This window comes from Coregonus clupeaformis, chromosome 2, assembly GCF_020615455.1.
Source record: "Coregonus clupeaformis isolate EN_2021a chromosome 2, ASM2061545v1, whole genome shotgun sequence".
Taxonomy (NCBI): Eukaryota; Metazoa; Chordata; class Actinopteri; order Salmoniformes; family Salmonidae; genus Coregonus; species Coregonus clupeaformis.
Window position 1 is genome coordinate 9230789 of NC_059193.1, and position 20506 is coordinate 9251294.

General features: G+C 43.0%; 4 protein-coding genes across 7 annotated transcripts in view; 2 read left to right on the plus strand and 2 right to left on the minus strand.

The window, feature by feature from the left end:
- snx25 (sorting nexin 25) overlaps nt 1-10207 on the plus strand; it is a 53514-nt gene extending 43307 nt beyond the window's left edge. For 2 of the 3 annotated variants that reach the window (XM_041903919.2, XM_041903927.2), the window contains exons 14-19: nt 391-552; nt 2409-2526; nt 3511-3577; nt 6562-6743; nt 9367-9467; nt 9984-10207. In XM_041903919.2, the coding sequence (XP_041759853.1) occupies nt 391-552; nt 2409-2526; nt 3511-3577; nt 6562-6743; nt 9367-9467; nt 9984-10049 (696 nt within the window). In that variant the 3' untranslated portion in view covers nt 10050-10207. The remainder of the gene's footprint in view (nt 1-390; nt 553-2408; nt 2527-3510; nt 3578-6561; nt 6744-9366; nt 9468-9983) is intronic. The other variant, XM_041903933.2, reaches the window with a different exon arrangement.
- A 31-nt stretch (nt 10208-10238) lies between these two features.
- On the minus strand, nt 10239-14559 carry LOC121586900 (LRP2 binding protein). The gene is given in 9 exon segments (XM_041903943.2): nt 10239-11433; nt 11677-11833; nt 12508-12731; nt 12849-12954; nt 13048-13190; nt 13510-13623; nt 13800-13906; nt 14271-14398; nt 14499-14559. Coding segments are annotated over 8 exon segments (1029 nt in total). The 5' UTR covers nt 14383-14398; nt 14499-14559; the 3' UTR covers nt 10239-11367.
- Nucleotides 14560-15137: 578 nt separating this feature from the next.
- Nucleotides 15138-18283, plus strand: c2h4orf47 (chromosome 2 C4orf47 homolog). Its single transcript, XM_041903973.2, has 8 exons — nt 15138-15338; nt 15596-15695; nt 15865-16087; nt 16817-16954; nt 17133-17208; nt 17363-17542; nt 17645-17817; nt 17909-18283. The coding sequence occupies exons 2-8, from the start codon at nt 15596-15598 to the stop codon at nt 17961-17963; spliced, it is 945 nt and encodes a 314-aa protein (XP_041759907.2). The 5' UTR covers nt 15138-15338; the 3' UTR covers nt 17964-18283.
- Nucleotides 18284-18354: 71 nt separating this feature from the next.
- The window catches only part of pdlim3b (PDZ and LIM domain 3b), a 12707-nt gene continuing 10555 nt past the window's right edge, over nt 18355-20506 (minus strand). For both annotated transcript variants that reach the window (XM_041903964.2, XM_041903957.2), the window contains 3 exons: nt 20097-20224; nt 19884-19995; nt 18355-18904 (listed from right to left, as the gene is read on the minus strand). In XM_041903964.2, the coding sequence (XP_041759898.1) occupies nt 18715-18904; nt 19884-19995; nt 20097-20224 (430 nt within the window). In that variant the 3' untranslated portion in view covers nt 18355-18714. The remainder of the gene's footprint in view (nt 18905-19883; nt 19996-20096; nt 20225-20506) is intronic.

Below are 20506 nucleotides of genomic sequence, written 5' to 3' on the forward strand. Positions count from 1 at the left end.
TATTATTGGAACGGGTCGTTCCTGCGGTTCTCAGTTGGCAGTCAGGATTTCAAGCTAGGCTCTTTCTATGTCGGGAGACTGGCCAATGAGATGAGAATGAATGACTAAGTTGAAGAGGAAGTTGAGCACATTCTTTAGATGCCTTAACAACAATGTTAGTTATCATGGTGGTGATGATGGAAAGGCTTTACAATGATGAGAATTATGATTTTGTTTGTTTGCCTCATTGATTTGCAGTAGTCAGGTTCCAATGTTATTAGCATTGACTGTCTCAAATGGCACCCTATTCCCAATATATAGTGCACTACCTTTGACCAGGGCCCTATGGGATATCGTGCCATTTGGGACACAACCAGTCTAACGTGCAGCTGTTTTCTCCACCATGTATAGAAAATGCTGACAGACGAGCGGATGTGTCAGAGTGAGGCGCTCTATGCCTTCCTCAGCCCCTCCCCAGAGCACCTGAAGGTCATCGACATCCACAAGAAGACCTCCTTCTCCCTGGCCTCCTTCCTGGAGAGACTGTCTGGAGACTTCTTCTCACACACAGAGGTTAGTTTGCACCATCACATCAGGAGACCTGGCTGGCTGGCTGGGGTGGTGGGACTAACACACATATACAGTACATTCATATAGGCGTTCACAAACGTACTCTCAAGTACATACAGTGGCTTGCAAAAGTATTCACCCCCCTTGGCATTTTTCCTATTTTGTTGCCTTACAACCTGGAATTAAAATGGATTTTTTGGGGGGTTTGTATTATTTGATTTACACAACATGCCTACCACTTTGAAGATGCAAAATATTTTTTGGGGTGAAACAAACAAGAAATAAGACAAAAAAACAAAACTTGAACGTGTGTAACTATTCACCTTTTGCAGTAATTACAGCTGCAAGTCTCTTGGGGTATGTCTCTATATGCTTGGCACATCTAGCCACTGGGATTTTTGCCCATTCTTCAAGGCAAAACTGCTCCAGCTCCTTCAAGTTGGATGAGTTCCGCTGGTGTACAGCAATCTTTGTCATACCACAGATTCTCAATTGGATTGAGGTCTGGGCTTTAGCAGTATACTTAGGGTCATTGTCCTGCTGGAAGGTGAACCTCTGTCCCAGTCTCAAATCTCTGGAAGACTGAAACAGGTTTCCCTCAAGAATTTCCCTGTATTTAGCGCCATCCATCATTCGTTAAATTCTGACCAGTTTCCCAGTCCCTGCCGATGGAAAAACATCCCCACAGCATGATGCTGCCACCACCATGCTTCACTGTGGGGATGGTGTTCTCAGGGTGATGAGAGGTGTTGGGTTTGCGCCAGACATGGCGTTTTCCTTGATGGCCAAAAAGCTCAATTTTAGTCTCATCTGACCAGAGTACCTTCTTCCATATGTTTGGGGAGTCTCCCACATGCCTTTTTGCGAATGCCAAACGTGTTTGCTTATTCTTTTCTTTAAGCAATGGCTTTTTTCTGGCCACTCTTCCGTAAAGCCCAGCTCTGTGGAGTGTACAGCTTAAAGTGGTCCTATGGACAGATACTCCAATCTCCGCTGTGGAGCTTTGCAGCTCCTTCAAGGTTATCTTTGGTCTCTTTGTTGCCACTCTGATTAATGCCCTCCTTGCCTGGTCTGTGAGTTTTGGTGGGCGGCCCTCTCTTGGCAGGTTTGTTGTGGTGCCATATTCTTTAAATTTTTTAATAATGGATTTAATGGCGCTCCGTGGGATATTCAAAGTTTTTGATATTTTTTTTATAACCCAACCCTGATCTGTACTTCTCCACAACTTTGTCCTTGACCTGTTTGGAGAGCTCCTTGGTCTTCATGGTGCCACTTGCTTGGTGGTGCCCCTTGCTTAGTGGTGTTGCAGACTCTGGAGCCTTTCAGAACAGGTGCATATATACTGAGATCATGTCACACTTAGATTGGACACAGGTGGACTTTATTTAACTAATTATGTGACTTCTGAAGATAATTGGTTGCACCAGATCTTATTTAGGGGCTTCATAGCAAAGGGGGTGAATACATATGCACGCACCACTTTTCCGTTATTTATTTGTTCGAATTTTTTGAGGCAAGTTATTTTTTTCACTTCACCAATTTGGACTATTTTGTGTATGTCCATTACATGAAATCCAAATAAAAATCCATTTAAATTATAGGATGTAATGCAACAAAATAGGAAAAACGCCAAGGGGGATGAATACTTTTGCAAGACACTGTACCCATTTACATTTTACATTTTAGTCATTTAGCAGACACTCTTATCCAGAGCGACTTACAGTTAGTGAGTGCATACATTTTCATACTGGCCCCCCGTGGGAAACGAACCCACAACCCTGGTGTTGCAAGCGCCATGCTCTACCAACTGAGCTACATTTAGTCTCTCTCTCACAAACAAACTCCCTTTTCCCCACCAGGAGGAGGCGGAGGATGACAGTGACCTATCTGACTATGGAGACGAGGCTGATGGGAAGAAAGATGCCCTGGCTGAACCCTGCTTCATGCTCATAGGAGAGATCTTTGAGCTCCGAGGAAGTGAGTGGAACCTCTACACTACGCTATGAATACATCCCAAATGGCACCCTATTCCCTTTATAGTGCACTACTTTTGAGAGGGCCCTGGTCAAAAGCAGTGCACTATAAAAGCAATAGGGTGCCATTTGAGAGAGACACTTCACTGTCATGTTCACCTCGGTAGACGGAGTGTGTGGTTTGTGTATATTATGAGGAGTTATGTCAGTGTTCTTTAAATCAAATGAATTGCCCAAAGCAATTTTGAAATGAATAGATTATATCCTAGTTTGTAATTGGAAACTAGCCTTGGAACTCTAACTGTGTTAATGGATCTGTTATTTAGTCGTCACCTCTTGCTAGCAGTCTGGCACTCTCAGTGGTGTAAAGTACTTAAGTAAAAATACTTTTAAGTACTACTTAAGTAGTTTTTTGGGGTATCTGTACTTTACTTTACTATTAATATTTTTGACTACTTTTACTCCACTACATTCCTAAAGAACATAATGTATTTTTTACTCTATACTTTTTCCCTGACACCTAAAAGTACTCGTTACATTTAGAATGCTCAAGCAGGACAGAATTATGGCACCTATCAATATAATGCTTTGTCATCCCTACTGCCTCTGATCTAGCAGACTCACGAAACACAAATACTGTGTTTGTAAATTATATCTGAGTGTTGGAGTGTGCACCTGTCTGTCCGTAATTTAAAATAATAAGTATATCGTGCCGTCTGGTTTGCTTAATATAAGGAATTTGATGTATAGTTTTTACTTTGTACTTGTACTCAATGATGACAATTGAGTACTTTTTCTACCACTGTACTTAAGTACATTTAAAACCAGATACTTTTAGACTTTTACTCAAGTAGTATTTTACTGGGTAACTTTTACTTGAGTCATTTTCTGTTAAGGTATCTTTACTTTTACTCAAGTATGACAATTGAGTACTTTTTCCACCACTGGGCACTCTAATGTGATATTGTTTGTCTTCCTTTATTCTCAGTGTTCAAATGGGTACGAAAAACTCTAATTGCACTAGTTCAAGTCACGTTTGGAAGGACCATAAACAAGTAAGCATCACTCTCTCTTTACGAACATTTCAAATCCGATTTCTGCTCTAATTCCCTGCCAGTTTGTGAAGCAAGGAGCGCACACATATCTGGGAACAGGCTAAGTTGAGGTTTATATGACAGCGAGTGGTGTTGTACTTAAACACTCCAGCTATCTGTAGAGCGAGAGAGATCAGTTAGTGAGTGACATGTCTGGGAGTGATCTCATCAGAGGACAGGCAGGGCTCTGTTATTCTGTTATCGTCTTATTCTGTTCTGTTATTGTCTCATCCTGTTATTGTCTTATTATGTTATTGTCTTATGTTGTTATCCTGTTATTGTCTTATCCTGCTATTGTCTTATTCTGTTATCCTGTCATTGTCTTATTGTTGTTTTATTATCCTGTTCTGTTATTGTCTTATTCTGTTATCCTGTTGTCTTCTGTTATCCTGTTATTGTGTTATCCTGTTGTCTTCTGTTTTTGTCTTATCCTGTTATTGTCTTATCCTGTTATTGTCTTATTCTGTTATGGTCTTATTCAATCAATCAATCAATTTTATTTTATATAGCCCTTCTTACATCAGCTAATATCTCGAAGTGCTGTACAGAAACCCAGCCTAAAACCCCAAACAGCTAGTAATGCAGGTGTAGAAGCACGGTGGCTAGGAAAAACTCCCTAGAAAGGCGAAAACCTAGGAAGAAACCTAGAGAGGAACCAGGCTATGAGGGGTGGCCAGTCCTCTTCTGGCTGTGCCGGGTGAAGATTATAACAGAACCATGCCAAGATGTTCAAAAATGTTCATAAGTGACAAGCATGGTCAAATAATAATCAGGAATAAATCTCAGTTGGCTTTTCATAGCCGATCATTAAGAGTTGAAAACAGCAGGTCTGGGACAGGTAGGGGTTCCATAACCGCAGGCAGAACAGTTGAAACTGGAATAGCAGCAAGGCCAGGCGGACTGGGGACAGCAAGGAGTCACCACGGCCGGTAGTCCCGACGTATGGTCCTAGGGCTCAGGTCTCTCAGTTGGCTTTTCATAGCCGATCATTAGGAGTTGAAAACAGCAGGTCTGGGACAGGTAGGGGGTTTCGTAACCGCAGGCAGAACAGTTGAAACTGGAATAGCAGCAAGGCCAGGCGGACTGGGGACAGCAAGGTGTCATCATGCCCGGTAGTCCTGACGTATGGTCCTAGGGCTCAGGTTCTCAGAGAGAAAGAGAGAACGAGAGAATTAGAGAGAGCATACTTAAATTCACACAGGACACTGGATAAGACAGGAGAAGTACTCCAGGTATAACCAACTAACCCCAGCCCCCGACACATAAACTACTGCAGCATAAATACTGGAGGCTGAGACAGGAGCGGTCCGGAGACACTGTGGCCCCATCCGAAGAAACCCCCGGACAGGGCCAAACAGGAAGGATATAACCCCACCCACTCTGCCAAAGCACAGCCCCCGCACCACTAGAGGGATATCCTCAACCACCAACTTACAATCCTGAGACAAGGCCGAGTATAGCCCACAGAGGTCTCCACCACAGCACAAACCAAGGGGGGGCGCCAACCCAGACAGGAAGATCACGTCAGTAACTCAACCCACTCAAGTGACGCACCCCTCCCAGGGACGGCATGAAAGAGCACCAGCAAGCCAGTGACTCAGCCCCTGCAACAGGGCTAGAGGCAGAGAACCCCAGTGGAGAGGGGAACCGGCCTGGCAGAGACAGCAAGGGCTGTTCGTTGCTCCAGAGCCTTTCCGTTCACCTTCACACTCCTGGGCCAGACTACACTCAATCATATGACCTACTGAAGAGATAAGTCTTCAGTAAAGACTTAAAGGTTGAGACCGAGTCTGCGTCTCTCACATGGGTAGGCAGACTGTTCCATAAAAATGGAGATCTATAGGAGAAAGCCCTGCCTCCCGCTGTTTGCTTAGAAATTCTAGGGACAATTATTCTGTTGTCATATTCTGTTATTGTCTTATCCTGTTATTCTCTTGTCTTATGCTGTTATTATCTTATTCTGTTGTCTTATTCTGTTATCCAGTTGTCTTATTCTGTTATCCTGTTATGTTATTCTGTTATTGTCTTATTCTGTTATCCTGTTAGGTTATTCAGTTTTTGTCTTATTCTGTTATTGTCTTATTCTGTAATTGTGTTATCCTGTTGTCTTATTTTGTTATTCTGTTATCGTCTTCTGTTATTCTGTTGTGTTTTTGTCTTACTCTGTTATCATCTTATTCTGTTCTGTTATCGTCTTATCCTGTTATCCTGCACCCTAACCCACGTCTCTAATGGTGCGTAGACACTCCCAGGCTGTGTCCAAAATGGCACTCTATTCACTCTTTTCACCCTATTAACCCATAGGGCTCTAGTCAAAAGTTGTAATAATAATAATTAGGTGGGGGATTTTATATTTGTCATGTTATATGCATGTGTGAATTGTAAATGTTTTTTTTGCATATCCCAACTCCCCCTGAGACACCCTTGGAGAGTAAGGTCACAGCCAGGGTCTGCCATTATCAACGGTGACCCTGGAGTTAGGTTTAAGGGCCTTGCTCAAGGGCACATCAGCAGATTGTTCACCTTGTTGGCTTGGGGATTCGAACTAGAAACCTTTCAGCTACTGACCCCAACTCTCTAACTGCTAGGCTACCTGCCGCCCTATGTAGGGAATAGTGTGCCATTGGGGACGCTACCCCAGACTCTGACCCTGCCACGTTTCACACACTGATGCAAGGCGTTTGTAGACTATTGGATCAATCTCCATCTCTCTGTGATACCCCTCTGGTTTAGATCGTTTAGCTTATTTAACAAGTCAAACTGCACAACTAGGGTTACGCTTACCACATCTATCAGACTGGGTGTTCCGGATATGCACTGCAATGGGTTGTTGTGGCCGTGCTCTGAACATGGGTGAAGTAGCTATCTTCAGTTGGGAATAGAAAGCTATTACTGTAATGCAGAGGCTATCGTCAGAACCCTCCCTCCCTCTCCTACCCCCTCAGGCAGATTCGAGACACTGTCAACTGGATCTTCAGTGAGCAGATGATTGTTTGCTACATCAACATTTTCCGCGACACCTTCTGGCCCAACGGAAAACTGGCCCCCCAAATCAAGGCTCGGTCCGACACTGAACGTCGGGAGACCAAGGAGCGGGCACAACAGAAGCTGCTAGACAATATCCCAGGTAGGTCTCCCCACAACAGAAGCTGCTAGACAATATCCCAGGTAGGTCTCCCCACAACAGAAGCTGCTAGACAATATCCCAGATAGGTCTTCCTTCCTGCCATACTGGTGTCATCTCTGCACATTTATTATCAATGTTTCAGTCAGACCTTTTTCTTCAAATAAATGTCTTAATACATTTGCAGAGGTAAAAATCGTGTGGGCAGTCCTGAAGGAGGGGGGGGGGAGAGAGAGTCTGGCATTGGTCTTGAAACAAAAGTTTCTGCTTCAATTGGATTATTGATAAAGATGAGCAAAACAGACTGGGTAAAATAAATAATACAAAAATACTTAGCTTCCAGTAACTGCCAAAATAAAGGAAACCCCAACATAAAGTATCTTAACATGCCATTGGGCCACCACGGGCCAGAACAGCTTCAAGGCACCTTGGCATAGATTCTACAAGTGTCTGGAACTCTATTGGAGAGATACGACACCATTCTTCCATGAGAAATTCCATAATTTGGTGTTTTGTTGATGGTGGTGGAAAACGCTGCTTTCAATATAATTTGTATCCCTCATTTACTCAAGTGTTTCCATTATTTTGGCAGTTACCTGTATATTGTATGCTCCAAACAAATTTTTAAATATTGTTTTATAATAAAACAATTGCTCAGAGAAATTACAAAAGAAATTACAAAAGTAATAAAAACAAATCTAAAGAAGATAGGATTCAAATTATTGGATCCCTGTTTTCAATACTCTAGAATCCTCCCCTGTTTTCAATACTCTAGAACCCTCCCCTGTTTTCAATACTCTAGAACCCTCCCCTTTTTTCAATACTCTAGAACCCTCCCCTGTTTTCAATACTCTAGAACCCTCCCCTTTTTTCAATACTCTAGCACCCTCCCCTGTTTTCAATACTCCAGCACACTCCCATTGCGAGATAATGACACTGAGCAGTTTTCTAAATTTATTTGAGATTGGAGAACACATTGGGAGGGATCTTAGACCCACCATTTGTGTGTGTGACCAAAGAGCTCGATTTTCATGTCATCTGACCATAGCACCGCCTGGAGTTTGCTAAATGGCATTGGCACTTGGATTGGAACTGGTGCTATGGTCAGATGACGCGACAATAGAGGTCTTTGACCATGCACACCAGCGGTGGGTTTGGCCTTAGAAAGAGCAATGCATATGAAGAAAATACCTCCTCCCTACTGTAAAATATAGTGGTGGATCTTTAATGTTGCAGGGCTATTTTGCTTCCACTGGTCCTGGGGGCCTTGTTAAGGTCAACGGCATCAAGAACTTTACCAGGATATTTTAGCCAGAAGCATGGTTGCCTCTCCCAGGATGCTGAAACTTGGCCGCAAGTAAATCTTCCAGCAAGACAATAACACCAATCACACATCAAAAACCACAAAGAAATAGTTAGTTGGCCTCAAAATCAACATTTTGTAATGGCCATCTCAATCTCTGGACTTGAACCCCATTGAAAACCTGTGGTTTGAATGAAGAGGGCCGACCATAAGCGCAGACAAAGGAGGTCCTCTGTAGCTCAGCTGGTAGAGCACGGCGCTTGTAACGCCAAGGTAGTGGGTTCGATCCCCGGGACCACCCATACACAAAAATGTATGCACGCATGACTGTAAGTCGCTTTGGATAAAAGCGTCTGCTAAATGGCATATTATTATTATTTTATTATTATTATTATGTAAGAAGGAATGGTCTAAGATCCCTCCCAATGTGTTCTCCAATCTCATAAAACATTTTAGAAAAAGCCTCCGTGTCGTTATCCTTGCAAGGGGAGGGTGGTGGAGTATTTAAAACGGGGGAGGGTGCTGTAGTATTGAAAACGGGGGAGGGTGCTGTAGTATTGAAAATGGGGGAGGGTGCTGTAGTATTGAAAACGGGGGAGGGTGCTGTAGTATTGAAAACGGGGAGGGTGCTGTAGTATTGAAAACGGGGGAGGGTGTTGTAGTATTGAAAACGGGGGAGGGTGGTGGAGTATTTAAAACGGGGGAGGGTGCTGTAGTATTGAAAATGGGGGAGGGTGCTGTAGTATTGAAAATGGGGGAGGGTGCTGTAGTATTGAAAATGGGGGAGGGTGCTGTAGTATTGAAAACGGGGGAGGGTGGTGGAGTATTGAAAATGGGGGAGGGTGCTGTAGTATTGAAAATGGGGGAGGGTGCTGTAGTATTGAAAATGGGGGAGGGTGCTGTAGTATTGAAAACGGGGGAGGGTGCTGTAGTATTGAAAACGGGGGAGGGTGCCGGAGTATCGAAAACAGGGATCCAATCATTTTTTATACCTATCTTATTTAGATATTGTTTTTACCGGGGGAGTCTCGGGGGGAGTGGGATATGCAAAAAACTAATTTCAATTTCACACCACACACTGTGCAGGCTACAAACTGGTACATGTGTGAAACAGGACAAATTTAAGCACCCCCTATTTGACCTTTTTGCAGACATGTTGCACCTAGGCGTGACTAGTATCTGTGGCTAGATCTCTGAATATGGAAATTTTTACATTTACAATTTTGGTAATTTAGCAGGCGCTCTTATCCATGGTGATTTAGTCAGGTCATTCGACTAAGATAGGTAGCACAACCACATACAGCGTGTTAACTGTCTTTTCAGATGCACTACAGAACCTGGTGGGACAGCAGAATGCCAGGTATGGGATCATCAAGATCTTCAACGCACTTCAGGAGGCCAATGCCAACAAGCATCTACTTTATGTAAGTTCACCTCACCATCTGTGAAATGGCTAAGGATGCTAAAACGTGCTGTTTGAAAGAGCCACCACCCCGATTCTGTTGGGAATTTCACAAACACATGTAACTCAGCCACCTAGTGGCTCAGTTCAGAACAGCATCTCATTACTGGCAGGTCAGACCACACAAAGAGAGGGAGAATGGGTTTGAAAGGGTATGTGTACATTCCAAAAGTATTCCCATTTGCACTATGTCAATAAAGTTATTTGTGTGGAATACTCTGTGAAGTTGCCTCCATAGAGATACATATATATTACATGTTCTATTTCATTCTGTGGTTGCCTCATTCCATCTAATAGGGGAAGGTATCAGTGGGTCAAAGACATCATAAGAGGGTCTCCCTCACCGGATGAGTCAGTCATTCTCATACATGCAAGCATAGGAACAAAGTGCACAGAACACACTCTTTCATTTGAGTCCAGGCTGAAGTGAGGTATTGTTTAATCGCCTCCTGACATGTTTCCTCTGCCCCTGTTTCAGGTTCTGATGGAGATGATCCTCAAAGAGCTGTGTCCAGAACTCAACGTGGAGACGGACCAAATCTGATGGGGCGAGGCCCATACGTATGCAACACAGGATAGTGTGGTTAATGTGGAGCAGAACCCTAATGGCATTCTATTCCCTCCCTCAAAGGGAATAGGGTGCCATTAGTATAGTGTACTACTTTTGACCAGCGGGCATAAAGTAGTGCACGATTGGGAATAGGGTGCCATTAATATAGTGTACTACTTTTGACCAGAGGGCATAAAGTAGTGCACTGTTGGGAATAGGGTGCCATTTGGGGACTCAGCCTAACACACACACACTCAGTGAAGGAAATGGAGGTGCTCCTGGAGATCAACATGGCTTTAGTTGTCTTGGTTTTCAGGGGAGAGACACTCGTTGAAGGATTATGTATTATCTTTTGTTCAAACTTGATTTTTTAATTTTAACTCAACAGATAGATCATGAAGACAAATGTAACATCAACACAGAGGTACTATAATGTTCCAGCATGGTATGCTAAACGATGAGATGAAGCTGAATGGATGATGTCCTTTCTGTTATTCTGCCCTACCTTTATCTGAATGCATTTGATTATGTAGTGCTCAAACTAGGGAGACAAGCTTCTGTTCCTGTTACTACCTTACATGTTTATTTAATTTTTTTCCAGTAGCTGAAAATGACAAATCAGTCCCACTGCCAAGGTCTGTTGCAGAAAGCCAGGCTATTGATTGATTACTTTGTTTTGGATCCAAAATGTGAATAGTTGTGAAATGATGAGTGTTGTGCTCATATATAGAAGAAACAAGCTGCATACCGACCTCAAATACATTCCCCACCAATATGTTACATTATGTTCATTGTAGAACGGCTTCATTGTGCAATATGTCATGTAAAGTCATTGTGACAATTTTATTTGTGACTTATTGTTAGATTTTATTTTTACCCAAAAAATGTTTAGAGCATTTATAAGCAATAAATTGCAAAAGAAAAATGTATGACTTGTTAGCTAATATTTTTTAGGCTAATTCCTTGTCAATGTAAGCTCCTCATAATTGTATGAATGATTGGAACCATCTGAATTTGGATGCTACAAATTGTATCTGAATTCAAGGACCCCCGGTTCATCTGAATTCAAGGACCACCGGTTCATGCAGAGTAGTACCGGTAACACCGTTCTAATGTGTGGAGTCTATAGGTATTTAACAGTTCTTACACTTCTTCATTTACACTGGGCACACAATCAACATACTCTTATCAATACCAAACCCGCACACTGAACACAAAGCATTCAGGTCTGATGTTATTTACTCAGGTCATCTCAAAGCAACGGAGGAGACTGCTATGTGGACTCCTTAACTAGGGTCATGATGGTGGATCGCTACATTCTGCTGAAGATGATGTCCATCTGGAGGTCCTTGCATACTTCTGTGTTTAGCAGAGCAGCCTAATCAAAGAGAATCCAGTTTCCAGTATGAGATTGAGAATGGAGATAAAATCTTAATTGGCCTTCACTGATACTTACGTTATTTCAGGCAAATGGGTCAAGCAGAATTTGATTTGATTTATTAGGATCCCCATTAGCCAATGGCGACAGCTAGTCTTACTGGGGTCCGACACATAACGAAAAAGATTTTACAGACAAGACTTTACAATTTACATACATTTGAGTGTGTGTGTGTGTGCCCACCTTAGTGAAGTATTGCCAGGCCTGTTCCTTGCTCTGAGGAACCCCCTTTCCCAGTTCCAGACAGCGGGCGTAGTAGAAAAGAGCAATGGCCACACCCTTAGTGACGTATTCAGGCAGGCAGTCAGTGACCCTGGCGATGTCATCGTAATTGGAAATTCTACATTTTCATTGTGGGAAGATGATAACGTCAACTTCTTTTGGCATACAAATAATACTTTTCTTTAAATACACTCCGTTGGTTGACATTTTACATCGGAATATATATTTTTCCATTGAGGTGTCACACCGCAGCATTAGTCTACAATTTAAAAACTGCTTCAATCATTTTCCTTGTGGAAATAGAGGGTAGTAGGTTAGCTTTAGCCACAGCATCTCTTCTTTTTTTTTTATACCTCTGACTTCTAACAAACCATACATATTTATCACATCTTTAGTATTCTGAAGATGGTTAGTGTTTTAAGTATTTAACTGCCTTTTCTCCTCCACCTCATTTTAATTTTCAATTACAACGAAACTAAAAAGACTGCCGTGGTATTTTGCGGGCTGTGTCTCTCATACCCACATGAACAACACAACCACTGCTTCCAAGGACTCTGTCTTACTGCTTGTTGGAACAACTCTGATGGGACTGGCACTCTACGGGGTACTTTACCAGCAACGGCATGATGGATGTGGTTCAAAGGGAAATCAAATTGCTGTTGGTTAGGATACTATAATACGTGTCTGAAAAGAAGATTGATTGAAAAAGACACACTTATTTGTGTGATTATTGTGGTGGATAATCAGCGTGTGGACAGAACAGGGAATATACTGTATCAGCTATGACAGTACCTTTTGGCAAGGGCTGCTGCTCTGGAGTAGAGCTTCCTGTGGTAGTAGTAGGCAGACAGGTAGGCCTGGGCGTACACACTCCCCTGCTCAGCCGCTTCCTTCAGGCACTCCATGGCAGCCTTGGGGTCCTGCTGGATGCCCTGACCATACAAGTACATGATCCCCAGTGCACCCTGGGACTCCAGACTGCCATTGCCACAGGCCTCTGAGTGCCAGAAGAACGCCTGGGGCATAGGGTGCACACAGTGGGGAAACAGAGTTATGAAAGGGAATAGTTAAAATAGAATACTGAATTATTGATCAAGGTGAAACATCTCATGGGTACAGTAAACCCATCATACCCTTTTAAGGTCCTATGTCTCAGGTCTAGAGTAGAACATACCCAGTGAACTCTGAGCTTTTACACAGGCTTTGGGGTTTCCCTCATCAGCAGCAAGGAGCCAGTAACTGGGTGAGGAAAACATTAAACACGGTCACTACCACAACAGTTCTCCAGGAGTTGGCAAACCTCTCAAACATTGAGTGTGTGTTTCTGCTGACCTTTCTGCCTCTGTATTGGATTGCTGGACCCCATAGCCCTCCAGGTAGGCTATGCCAATGTGATACAGAGCAGTGTATCTGATAGAGCCTGCCTCTGGGCTGTTCCACTGGACTACTCTCCTCATGTAGTCCACTGCCCTGGGCTGGAGCAGAGTACAACACACTGCACTTGTCAGACTCAGGCTACTCAACATGTAGTCTCAGAAACCCCAGACCAATGCAACAAACAGGTTACATTGTGGAAGGCAACCCTTCTGCCTAGGGAGACTACTCAACATGAGGTATGTTTGGTAGATATACAGTAGTTTGGATTTATAACATGATAGTAGCAGGCGTGACAGCGAGCAGTTTTTAGAAATGCTCCATGGGGTTCTTCAGTTACCCATTGTCATTTAATATGAGGCGGAAACGCAGCAAACCAAACAAGGAAGAATGCACAACACTATCAATACCCTGACTCACATGATCCTTAGCAGTGCCCAGGCCATCATAATACATGACAGCTAGCTGGAAGAGGGCTCTGGGGTCGTTGTCCTTAATGCCGTCAAAGCTTCTCTCTGCCTCCGCATAGCGCCCCTGGCCCAGCAGTAGAGTACAGTCAGAAAACCAGGGCATCATCGCTCAAGATCAGTATACCTCACTGGTATTTCTGCACTATTGAAATGGCTCTCACATGGCTCCATTATATCAGGCTAACTACATTTCTTTGTCCAGAATGTGGGCATATGATATATGAATGTGAGAGCTGTTACCTCATAATAGTACAGCTGTCCCAGCAGGAAAATGGCCTGCTTGTCTCCCCCTTCAGTTCTGCCCTTCAGCAGCCTCTCAGCCCTCTCCACCAGAGTGGCAAGGCTCTCTGAGGAGAACAAAGCATGTGGTTCAACTGGCAGGTTGTGTGTTTCTGTGCATTACTTTTAACCAGCGCCCATTTTTCCAGACTGTTGTGGATCTGAGGCAAACAAAGTGAATATTTTACAGAATAGAAGGAAACCAAAGACTGTGGGAAATTAACTTGTTCTTTATATTTGTTGAGTGATTTCAATTCTACTGCAGGTCGATTAAAGTTGGATCTACAAACGTTAATATTTTCCATGGTTTTCCTTCCATTCCCTTACTCATCTCAACAACAACAGCAGTGGTGCGTCATAATAATAGCTGATCTGAGGTCATGAACCTTTCCAAATCTAAATTGACTGTTTGTTTTAGCCCGTGCTGAATACCTTGGTGTGAAGTCGGGTTCACCCCTTCATCTCGGTAGACATCCGTGATGGCGCTAAACACCTTTGCTGAGCTGTGTTTCTTTGGAGCTTCGGTTTTATAATCCGACTTCATACCCTTGCCTCAGAGCCTGCAATACATCGCTAGATTTTTACAATCTGTTTGGCAGGATACACCTACGCTTTAAAACATAAAATAAGAACCCAAATTGATCGTTTTTTCTGACTTACCTTTCACGCAGTTTGTTCATTTTGTGTGCATAAAGTCTACAGTGCGCTTTTTGCAACCACACAATATAATCTGTTACTAAGCAACTACTAAACAAATACTGTGATGCAAATACTGTGCGTTCAGTAAATCACATTGCTCTATTGTTGTGTGTAGATGTGTGCAACTAGTATGTGCTAACAGTAACAATGACAATTATTATTATCACAACACAACGTTTGATTAGGCCTGTTAGAATATTCGCCTATTGGATTATTAGAATGGATTGATACTTTGTCATTTCGGCCTATCAATAAACATTGATAATAAAATAACCGATTGCCCATATTTTTTTGTTGCTGAAACTGTGTGACCCCTGGTACATTTCCAAATTAAGCCTAGGCTATGTTGTAATTCCGTTCATGTTTAGTTGGAAACTCAAAAAAAAATTGCAAGTGAGACAAACAAATTGAGAAATAATTGATTTACTCTTGTTTCAGATTAAATTATATTACCATGGTAAAACAGGTGATTGTGCAGTGTGTGAGTTACCGTTGCAGGGAGAAGTATTCAGAGTTAGAGTTTAGAGAGATACCCCTCAACCTCAAACGGGATGTTTTAATATTGCCATATGCCAAGTGAAAATGTAAATTATATTTTTATTTTACTGTCAAGTAAAAAGGCATTGGCTACATGGCTAGATATAATCCGTATATTCTGCGCAAAGACGATAGCTACAACCCCTCCTCTCCCCCGTTTGTGCACAACGGACGCCAAGGTAACACATTGTACACAGATACAGGAACGAGAACAATTCATAATTTCATAAACCAATCTGCAGATCGAAGACCAGCGAATTAAAGGTAGATTTATATCTTAAAATACTACGGTATTTTAAAGTTTAGTTATTTACTAAAGAGTATCTATTGTTGGATTATTATTATGGAATTTTCAACGGTGTCATCCCATGATAGATAAACCGCGGAGAGTTCATCAAGGGTTGAGAAAATAATCCCAGTATAACAATTGAAGATAATACAAATGGTCAACATTTGCTTTACAACGGTAGCAATTCAATTGAATAGTCTTTGGTGGTTGTGCTCACTGTTATTCCCTAAAGATGCCCCCAGAAGGAGGGAAGTCAGATATGGAGAAGATTGGAGTCTTCAAGGAAATGGGATACATCTCCATTGGGGACAAATACACCCCTTTTATTCCCCGTAAGTACACCATGTCTAGGTAATGACAGTGGACAAGGGATTTCAATTAGATTATAGATATTTCACACTATTGAAGTCTATACAGACAAGTAAGGCAGGATGAGATAGTTGACTGTAATATTTATGGTAAAAAAATGTAACTTTAATCCCATTTCACTTACCCTTTAAGGTCCTTGCAATGAGTCTGCTCAGAAGGGTAAACAGCTACTAACTGGTGGGGCCACCAAGAAGAGGTCAGGGTTACAAGTGGGCTACTTTGACACTCACTTTAAGCGGGTCTTTGAGAGAGAAGCCCTCACAGACCCTGTGCGGCTCGCCCGCCAATACAGGAGTCAGCAGTCCAAAAAGAACGTAGGTAGCGCCTTCCTCCCCAGCAATGGAGAGAAGAAACCGTAAGCCATGAGTTCAAAAATAATAATTCACAGATCATATGGTTAATGGAAGAGCACACATCTACTTGAGGTTTAGGCTTAACAAGACTTTAAAAGGCTGCTTTAGAACAGATGGTGCATAATGCCAGCCCATAGACATGAGCCCCTTGTTTTGGTGATGATCTTGATTACGTTAAGAGACTTAAAGATGAAAGCAAATAAAGAATGGATCTCCCTGACCAAAACAGACTATGTAATTTATGTGAAATAGTTGAGGTTGACATGGTTACAGGCTTAATTTGAATCAGCAGATGAGAAGGACCTCCAGAGCTCCGTTTCCATTCCGTCATGCAGTTTGTTCCCCAGCTGCGTAAGGCGTTCTGTATTCCTCTACCATTCAGAGAAACATATTGTTTCTGTTTGGCCCTAATCAACTCAGAGACCAGGACTGTGGCCCAAATGACACCCTATTCCCTACATAGTGCTATACTTTTGACCAGAGCCCAATGGGTAGTAGAGCCCTGTGGTCCCTGGTCAAAAGTAGTGTTCTATATAGGTAATAGTGTGCCATTTGGGACACAGCCTGGGAACCAGGGACCAGCCACACAGCCAGAGAGCTGACACCATGGAAATGACTGGGGCCCAATTAAATTAGACCTGAACAAACTATACTGCATTTCTCAGACAGTCTGCTTGCACAGTGGCATGCAGCGATTGATGCCAGAACTTGGCTTGCTCCCATTATTCAAGGTCAGGGGTTGGCAGCTACTACGGAACTCTGAGTGGTCCCATCCAGTCCATGAGTCCTATGAAGGTCCCCAGGAAGCCGTGCAAACCACCAGGCAAGAACATCCTTACCAACCCGCCCAAGAGGGGAAGTGGATACAGGTTCAGTATGTCTGTAGATGATGGGATGTGTCCCAAATGGCACCCTATTTCCTATATAGTGCACTATGTAGGGATTAAGGGACCATTTGGGATGCAACCATAGTGTTGTTTCACTGTACTTAACAGGACAGTATTATGTTTTCATGCATGGAAATTGATGGATCCTTTTGTCCCATAGCTATCCGAATGTCACCCTGTCCAAAGTTGACCCTTACTCCTCGGACCCCTATGACAGAGCGAATGAGATGTTGAAGGTGTGCGGCCTGGAGAATAGTGGTGTTGAAAACACAGAGATCCTATTCAATGTTCTATATGTAATTCTATGGTTGAAACAGTGTCCAAGATAATAATTTATATCCAGAGGTACATGCGTTCTCTAACTATACAGGGGAATGTATGTTTTTCCAGAAAGACGCAGTAAGCCATAAAGCTATGCTGAAAGGTGGTGCTTTCCACTTGAACCTCCACCCAAAGGAATGTTTCGACAACAACCCGTACAAACTGGACAAGCCTCTGCCGCCTCTGAAGAGATTGGAGGAGAGGAAGAGATTTGTGGTTCCCTTCAAACCCAGCTCACCAAACAAAAGGGTGAAAGTGCAGAGAGGAGACAGACAACATACCTTATGATTTATTATTACAAGTGTGTGTGTATTATGAGGAGATTTTATGAGGAGATTTTCTCTGTTTTAGATCGGCGGCATGAAAGCAGGTACGTTTGACATTTACCCGTCTCACTCTGCTGACCCCTACATCACCCGGAGATCCAAGTCTGTGACCGTGAATAAGGAAGGAAAGGTATTCCACCCATCTCCCGGGCCAAAGAGCACCCCTGTGAAGAGCATCATCAATGTTAATGTGAACAGGTGAGACTCCATTTCGGCCATCCATATCCTCTCAGACAGAATAATAGTTTTAGGCCACTGTGTTTGACTGTTTGGGTCTTTGGTTTTTCAGGGCAGTGCACTCTGCAAACTACACCATGAATATACCATCTGTGATGGCATACTGATGTGAAAACTTGCTATCTGAGGTTGTACTGAATTATGTTGTTCAAATATCAATATATTTTAATTATCTTTCACATTGACATTTTAAGTTTTTGAAAAATCCAGTATAACACTAAGAAATGGTGCTGTCCTGTTGAGTGTGTAAGCTGGAAGCCCCACCATGATGCCTGACCTGCACTGAATGATTTATGAGTCTCCATGGAAACTCCTAACAAATAGACAACCGGCTCCTGTTGGACTTTATTGACGTATTAAAGGCATGCTTTGAAATTCTGATTCGCTTTTTGTTGACTGATTGAACTTTTACAGTGTAGTTTAATGCTGACTAGTTTAACGAAGACTATCTTGAGCATCAATATCATGTGGTGGTAATAATAGATGACATGACACAAATAAGATAATACATTTGTATTATTTTTGTATTACCAATGGTAACATATTCAGAAAACCTTTAAATCACAAGGCACAGTTGGTATTCACAAGGCATAACAAACCTATTCCTTTTTAAAAAGATAAATGGTTGCATTTTTGGCAGTGATAAGCAAATTCCCAATTGCATCATAATGTCCACAGGTATTGATATGATCTGTTCATCTGTTAAGTTTATAAACGCCACTGTAGTATGACTTATCCACTGTGCAGCTTGTGGAACCATATATAATGTATTTTGTCCTGAAATATTCTGTATGAGATGGGGACAGTTCAGTTCTTGCTCCAGTTGGACAGGTCTGTGCATGTCCCGGTCCACGGGTCTCAAGCCGTGGGGTAAACGGTGATGACATCATGTCCCTCTGGAGGTATCGTCCGGGCGCGGGCATGGGTCTCGCAGTACAGCTGCCCCTCCACAAAGAAGTAGCCCCTCTGCTTCAGGTTGACTTTGCAGTCGGAGCACACAAAACATCCAGGGTGGCGGAACTTATCTCTGGCCTTCACCACTGTGCCTCTGCAGGGGACAAGAGAGAGTTGACGGTCTTACTTTGGGAGCAGGGGACAAGAGAGAGTTAACTGTCTTACTTTGGGAGCAGGGGACAAGAGAGAGTTAACTGTCTTGCTTTGGGAGCAGGGGACAAGAGAGAGTTAACTGTCTTACTTTGGGAGCAGGGGACAAGAGAGAGTTAACTGTCTTACTTTGGGAGCAGGGGACAAGAGAGAGTTAACTGTCTTACTTTGGGAGCAGGGGACAAGAGAGAGTTGACTGTCTTACTTTGGGAGCAGGGGACAAGAGAGAGTTAAATGTCTTACTTTGGGAGCAGGGGACAAGAGAGATTTGACTGTCTTACTTTGGGAGCAGGGGAGCAGGGGACAAGAGAGATTACTGTCTTACTTTGCCTAATCTTGTCTACCAGACACTTCCTCCCAATGCTCAAAATTATTGTTATTATGCACTTTGCGCAATTAGCCTAGGCAGGATGTTATACTTTGCCATCCAGATAGATTTATGGATCCAAAACCATCATAGCGCTAATCATACCCCACTTAGACCTTGGTCTTATCCAACAGCAGATGTGCCCCACCACATCAAAAGTATCTGAGGCAGGTATATTCTCTTACTCAATCATTTCATGTACTTCTTACTTTCATCCCCCAAAACCAAAAGATGAGAGAGGACAGATTTGGCTAGGTTGACACTGTCATCTTGTGTTTCCTTGCCGCAAAAACATTCCTGCCATGGTTTCTCATTACCTTCCTGTTCACATGTGTATAATTTAGTGGAGGTCCTTAGTGGTTTATTAATACATTCTTTTTGGTTTAGTCATTATCCGGAACATGAAGAGGGTAGGATCAGACAGGTCATTGAGAGAGGGTAGGATCAGACGGGTCATTGGGCGGGGGCAGGATCAGACGGGTCATTGGGAGAGGGCAGCACCATGACACTCCAGTACCTTATTTCCTATCAGTCAGTCTGGGTAGTGGGTACTCACACTATGCCGTTTCCACACTTGTCACAGAGGGGTAGTTTCTGTAGCGATCCCGCCGGTGGAGGAGGCCTTGTCACTGGAGCTCTGACACTCCTAGTAATCAATGGCTTTACTCCTATTAACGCACAAAACATTTGTTTACTGCTGTGTGAAAGTGTCAATCCCCGTTACATGTAATCTGTTTCTACCCAACCTGTGTGCTTGGATTTATCTCACCATCAGTCTCCACGTGTTCCTGCAGAGCCTTAAAGGAGCCTGACTGACGTGGTTCATGTGGCCTCTCCTGGTCATCCTGGAGCATCCGGTACACATGAGACTCCTTGATGGAGGACAGTGTCTTACCACTAGGATGCAAGAGGGAGAGGAGATAGAATTTTACCATATGGTACCTTTTTCTGGAAATCCTCTGGCTTTCACCATAATATAATTTTCTGGAAATGTAAGCAGAGGTGGTTCCATTTGTAACTAAGGAATAGCAAACACACACACACACACACACACACACACACACACACACACACACACACACACACACACACACACACACACACACACACACACACACACACACACACACACACACACACACACACACACACACACACACACACACACATACCTATGAT

What these genes read in the sequence shown, in the direction of transcription:
- c2h4orf47 (XM_041903973.2), top strand. Translation starts at nt 15,596, where the DNA reads ATGCCCCCAGAAGGAGGGAAGTCAGATATGGAGAAGATTGGAGTCTTC. An exon ending in AGCAATGGAGAGAAGAAACC is followed by an intron (nt 16,088 to 16,816) that starts GTAAGCCATGAG and finishes CCATTATTCAAG; the next exon opens with GTCAGGGGTTGGCAGCTACT. An exon ending in ATCAATGTTAATGTGAACAG is followed by an intron (nt 17,818 to 17,908) that starts GTGAGACTCCAT and finishes TTGGTTTTTCAG; the next exon opens with GGCAGTGCACTCTGCAAACT.